Source organism: Eimeria tenella, genomic scaffold, assembly GCF_000499545.2.
Source record: "Eimeria tenella Houghton genomic scaffold, Eth_scaff15, whole genome shotgun sequence".
Lineage (NCBI taxonomy): Eukaryota > Apicomplexa > Conoidasida > Eucoccidiorida > Eimeriidae > Eimeria > Eimeria tenella.
Genome location: NW_013541522.1, coordinates 283315 through 289345, shown reverse-complemented (window position 1 = coordinate 289345; position 6031 = coordinate 283315). Strand labels below are relative to the sequence as shown.

Genomic DNA, 6031 nt, shown 5'->3' with positions numbered 1-6031 from the left:
GCTGCTGCTGCTGCTGCTGCTGCTGCTGCTTAGCTCTGGGTCTCTTGTGGCTTTTGTTAGAGCTCTTCTGCCCCTGGCTGCCACCCAAGCGCTTTCTGGTTTCCTTGAAAAGTTCTTCGTGTTTCATTTCATCTCTTTTTGTCTTTTTTATTCATTTTTGATTTATTTTTAGCTTTATTATTTTTTATTTCTTCTAATCTCATTAGTGTTTAATTATTTCATTTAATATCTCTTTTCTGTTTTCCCTTTCTGCCTCGCTTCATCTCTTTTCTTATAACCCCTTCCTCCACTTCTTTACCCTCCCCTTCTACGCCATAAAACCACCTTCACCGCTGCTGCTGCTGCTGCTGCTGCTGCTGCTGCTGCTGCTGCAGACGAGCTGCTGGGCTTCCAGCAAGAGCCCGAAGACCTCAGCAGCACCCAGGCCCGCATCAAAGTCTTGGGCCACACCGAAGGCGCCACAGTACCCCCAGAGGGCCCCCAGCCGGCCCTCACCCGCATCAGCCCAGGCGGTAAACCCTTCAACTCCTTGCACTCTTGGGGCCCCCATAGGGGCCCCCTAGGGTCCCCGGGGGGGCCCCCTAGGGGGCCCTTTAGGAAGCGTTTAGCGGACTTTTAGGGGTCCTTTAGGGGCTCTTTAGGGGGCCCCTTTAGGCGCACTTTAGGAGCACTTTAGGGGCACTTTAGGGGCACTTCAGGGGCACTTTAGGGGCACTTCAGGGGCCTTTTAGGGGCCCTTTAGGGACGCATTAGGGGCCCCCAAAGGGATCTCAAGGAGCCCCCTGGGGCCCCCTTGGGGGCCCCTTAGGGGACCACTGGTGTTAGTTATTTGGCTGTTTTTGGAGTTCTTCATTCTCTTTTTGTTTCGTTTGTTTGATTTTTTTTGTTTCTTTTTTATCTCTTGTGGCTCCTTGTGTTTGTGGCACTTTGTGCTCTTTTATCTTCTCCTTTTTTCTCCTTTTTTCCCCATGTGTCTCATTGCCTTTTTTGTCTTCGCCTCTATTTGTCTCTTCTTTTGCGTTTATTTGTTTCTTTTGGTCTCTTTTTGTCTTTTTTCTCCTTTTGTCTCTTTTTGTCTTTTTTTTCATTATCTCATTCCTGGCTTCTTTGCATGCAGCTTCAGTTTCGGGTGTCTCTCCACCTGGGAGCTACTTGTCCACTTGTTTGTCATTTGTCCACTTGAGCACTTTTGACTTTGCGACTTTTTGGAAATGTGCCGAAACAACAAACTAGCGAAATATCCCAAGAGTTAGTTCATTCTTTAGCGCAGAAAACGGAGAATAACTTGAAAAGAAAGGCAAATTAATTGGCTAATTCGTTGAAGAGCAATTGAGAGTTAAGTATTTTTTTCTGCTTTTTACGAACTTGAATTGCCCAGGAGCCCGCCCCTCCGAAGTCGGACTCACCTTCGAGTCCTCCGTCAACCCCGAGGCTGCCCCCGAAGACCCCATAAGTCAATTTGTAGATGTGCTGCTGGGGGGGCGGGCCGTGCGGCCTGCTGCAGCTAGCCAGCCAGCTAGCCAGCCAGCTAGCCAGCCAGCTAGCCAGCCAGCTAGCCGGCCAGCTAGCCAGCCAGCTAGCCACGCAGAGCCCAGCCTCTTCTCCCTCCCCATGACCCCCACTGCGGCCCCCAAGGTCAAGGCCTTGGGGCTAGCTGAGGGGCTGCTGCCCTCTGAAGAGCTCATTACCCACCACTGGAGAGGCAGCAGCAGCAGCAGCAGCGCGCAGCACAACCTCAGGAAGCCCGGGCAGCAGCAAAGGACTCAGGCGCCCTTTGCCTCTCTCTGGAGCCAAATCAACACCATCCCCTGAGGGCGAGGGTTTAGGCTTCAGGGTTTAGGGTTTGGGGTTTAGGGTTTGCCGCCCAGGGTTTGGACTTTGCTGCTGCGGGCTCTGCGCAGCTGACCCCATGCGCAGTCTCAGGTGTACGTACACCTCGGTGTACTCAACAGCGGCAAAAGCAGGTGCTATCAAACCACAGGGGCCCCTACGGGGCCCCGGGGGGGCCCCCGGGGGCCCCCTGGGGCCCCCGGGGCCCTCTGGGGCCCCACAGATTTGCAGAGGGCCCCATAAGGCCAATTAGCGGCGACAGGTGGCCCCCCAGGGGCACTGGTATATGGGGTCCAGACCCCAGGGGGGCCCCCAGGGGCCCCCTGGGGCCCCCGGGGGGCCATATAGGGGGCCCGCTGGGGCCGGAGAGGGGCCCCACTAGGGCCCCACAGGGTCCCCTGAGGCGCCCCACAGGGGCCCCCCAAAGCGGCGGGACGGCAGCTCTGGGGGCCCCGCTTTGCATGCATCAGGTGGCACAGAAAAAGAGACAAGCAGCAGCAATTGTCTCTTTAGTTTGAGTGATTTTGCCCTCTGTGGGCCTCAGAGGGCTTTCTTGAGTCTGCAGCACCAGCAGCAGCAGCAGCAGCAGCAGCGGCGCAGCAGCAGCGCAGCAGCAGGTGGTCTCAGGTGCGCAGACACCCAGTCAACGGCCCTGGGGTGTACGTACACCCCAGCTGCATGCATGTGTGGGGCAGCAGCGCATGCAGCCCCAATCTTCACGAGGGCGGAGTCTTCACAATTTCCACAACAAGCGTTTGCATGCGCTTCTTTGCATGCACCTGCATGTATGCTGCATGCGGCTGCATGCATGCAGCTGCATGCACTTGCACGCAGCAGGCCTTGCATGCGCAGGTGCTTGCATGCACCTGCATGCACGGCAAGCACTCCAACTCGCATGCACGCCTGCATGCATCAATGCCTGGATGCATGCATGCCTGCATGCGTACACTAATGCATGCATGCATGCATGCATACACTAATGCATGCATGCACGCATGCCTGCATGCATACACTCATGCCTGCATGCATGCATGCATGCATACACTAATGCACGCATGCCTGCATGCATGCACGCATGCACGCATACACTAATGCACGCGTGCCTGCATGCATGCATGCATGCATGCATGCACTAATCACGCATGCATGCATGCATACACGAATGCATGCGTTGGCGGCAGCTGCATTTGGTGTTTTCTCCTTTTGCTGCTCTTCATTTCGTGCTGCTGCGAAGCGGCCTTTGCTGCCGCCCCACGCAGAACGCCCAGCGGCTCTTCTCTCCCTAGACGAGAGGGAAAAGCTCCGCCCTTTAAGTACTCCACGCGTCAACAGCTAGCTAGCTAGCTAGCTAGCTGGCGAGCTGGCTAGCTAGCTGGCTAGCTAGCTAGCTCGCGAGCTGGCTAGCTAGCTGGCTAGCTAGCTAGCTGAATAAGCAGGTAGCCAGATAGCCAGCTAGCTAGGCAGGCGGCTAGCTGGCCAGCCAGCTAGCTACTAGACAGGGAAAAGCTCCGCCTTTAAGTACTCCCACGTGTCACCAACAGCTAGCTAGCTAGCTTGGTAGCCAGCCAGCCAGCTAGCTAGCCAGGTAGCTAGCTGGCTAGCTGGCCACCTAGCTAGCTAACTAGCTAGCCAGCCAGCTAGCTAGCCAGCCAGCTAGCTAGCCAGATAGCCAGCTAGCTAGCCGGCTGGCAAGCTAAGCCAGATAGCCAGCCAGCCACCAAGCCAGCTGACCAGCCAGCTAGCCAGTCAGCTAGCAAGCTAGCTCAAAAGAGACAAAAAAGAAACAAACAAGGAAAATAGAAAAAATAAAAGAAGTAAAGCAACAGACGAAATAAAAGAAAAAAGAAAGGAAAAAAAGCAGAATGCTGCAGAAGGAGGAGAAGACAGAAGAGAAGACCAGCGAGGCCTTACCCCCTAACTAAGGCTAGCTAGTCGCGGCTAGCTAGCTGCGGCTAGCTAGCTGCGGCTAGCTAGCCGCGGCTAGCTAGCCGCAGCTAGCTAACTATGGTTAGCTAGCGGTGGCTAGCTAGCTGTGGCTAGCTAACTATGTCAGCTGGCTGCCGCCAGCTAGCTGCGTCTAGCTAGTCAAGGCTAGCTAGCTACGGCAAGCTAACTGCAACGAGCTAGCCACAGGTGGCTAGCTACGTCTAGCTAGCTGTGTCTGGCTAGTTGTAGCCAGCTAGCTGCTGCTGCGCAGCTGCAACGAGCTAGCCACAGGTGGCTAGCCCGCAGTGGCTTGCAGTGAGTGGCTTAGCTGCGCAGCGCTAGCTGCCCGTGGCTAGCTAGCTAGCTGTCCGTGGCTAGCCAGCTAGCTAGCTAGGCCTGGCTAGCTAGCTGCCAGCTACCTGTCTGTGGATAGCTGGGCTGAGGCCTCCGGCGCTGAGTGGCCACTTGAGCCGCTAGTGCTGCCAGCAGCAGCAGCAATAGCAGCAGCAGAGGCGAAGCAGCAGCAAGCCCAAAAGAGCAGCAACAGCATAGTAGCGGCTGCGAAGCAGCAGCAGCAAAGCAGCGGCAGCAAGGTACCAACAGCAAGCCAAAACGAAACAGCAGCAGCCGCGAAACAGCACCAGGAGCAAAGCAGAAGCAGCCGCAAAACGGCAACTGCAGCAAAACAGCAACAGCAGCGAAACAGCAGCAGCAGCAGCAAAATAGCAGCAAAGCAGCTGCAGCAGCAAAACAGCAAGAGTCTTCAACCACTTGAGAAATTTTCAAGTCAGTGCCAAAGACATCCTAAACGACCTCAGCAGCAAACTGGCGGCTGCTAAGCCCTAAATGTCTATTGCTTCCCCTTCTGCTGCTGCTGCTGCTGCTGCAAACGCCACAGTTCACGCCGCTGCTTGTCCTGTTCAGCAGCAGCAGCAGCAGCAGCAGCAGCAGCACCCAACTGCTGAGGACGCCACAGCACCACAGTGGGCATCACCACAGCTGCTGCAGGACTGGAACCTGATGCTGCTGCCGCTGGCGCCGCTGCTGCTCCTGCTGAACGTCTGCAGCAGCAGCAACAGCAGCAGCAGCAGCAGCAGCTGCTCCGTGTTGCCCTCCAACTCCTCCCTTCCGAGCTTGATAAATCACTTTTTTTAGATCTGAAGAAAAAAGAAAAGCAGCAGCAGCAAAAAAAAAAAACTCCATCAACTCTGCATACATCTTTACACAGAACTACATCAACCAACCCACCGCAGCAGCAGCAGCAGCAGCCGCTGCAGCAGCAGCAGCAGCAGGCGCTCAGTTGTGCTGCTCGCCTGCTGCGGCCTTGCGGATGAATTTTTTATTTGGAATTTAACTTAAAATTTATTTGAAATAAGACATCTTAAATGAAAGATTAATTAAAGCAGCAAACTATTTAAACGAATAAAATCCACTTTTGAACTTCAAAACAAAAACCCCAAAATACTTTTTGCTGCCTCTGCATGCACCCCTACGCCTCTACCCATCCCCACCCCACCGCTGCAGCTGCAGCAGCAGCAGCTGCAGCAGCAGCAGCTGCAGCAGCAGCAGCTGCAGCAGCAGCAGCAGCAGCTGCAGCAGCAGCTGCTGCGGCGCCGCCTCAGCCGCTGCTGCGGCGCCGCCTCAGCCGCTGGTGCCGCGCAGCAGCAGCAGCAGCAGGAGCAGCAGCAGGAGCAGCAGCAGGAGCCGCTCACGTCGTCGACGTCGAGGTCCTGCTGGTGCTCGTCGTCCTCGCTGGCCGATCCCGATCCCGATCCCGACTCCTGGAACTCGATCCCACCTCCCGCGTTGTCTTCTTCGCCAAATGCATCCGTTTCATTTATTTTGGCGTTTGCGGGCAGCTCGCCGAAGGACTTCAGCGCCCGCGCCTCGTCCGGGGTGTATCTACACCAGGCCCCACACCCCACACCCCGCTGCTGCTGCTGCTGCTGCTGCTGCTGCTGCGGATGGGCGGCAGCAGGCAGCGTGCTACGGAAGCCTAGAACTGCCGCGCTTGTCGCGGGGGGTTTCTCGTTCGGGGGTGGCACTCGACGCGCTACAGCCTGCACTGAACCTAAACCCTAAACCCTAAACCCTAAACCCTAAACCCTACTTCGCGATCACGTCGCCCTTGTTGTCTTGGAAGTCCCGCAAAGACACCAACACAATATCCCCCGCGTTCACCCAAACCCTTTCCTCGCCTCCCTGCCTGCCTCCCTCCCTGCCTAACCCTAGCCCTAAACCCTAAACCCTAAACCCTAAACCCTAAACCCTAAAC

General features: G+C 56.0%; 2 protein-coding genes across 2 annotated transcripts in view; one reads left to right on the top strand and one right to left on the bottom strand.

The window, feature by feature from the left end:
* The window catches only part of ETH_00030195 (fasciclin domain-containing protein, putative), a gene marked incomplete at both ends in the record, with an annotated part of 1873 nt that extends 1164 nt beyond the window's left edge, over window positions 1-709 (top strand). The window contains 2 exons of the mRNA XM_013373501.1: window positions 380-512; window positions 699-709. Coding sequence (XP_013228955.1) covers window positions 380-512; window positions 699-709 — 144 coding nt within the window. The remainder of the gene's footprint in view (window positions 1-379; window positions 513-698) is intronic.
* Window positions 710-4746: 4037 nt separating this feature from the next.
* The window catches only part of ETH_00030190 (eukaryotic translation initiation factor 1A, putative), a gene marked incomplete at both ends in the record, with an annotated part of 2686 nt that continues 1401 nt past the window's right edge, over window positions 4747-6031 (bottom strand). Inside the window, 3 exons of the mRNA XM_013373500.1 lie at window positions 4747-4974; window positions 5469-5658; window positions 5867-5974. Coding sequence (XP_013228954.1) covers window positions 4747-4974; window positions 5469-5658; window positions 5867-5974 — 526 coding nt within the window. The remainder of the gene's footprint in view (window positions 4975-5468; window positions 5659-5866; window positions 5975-6031) is intronic.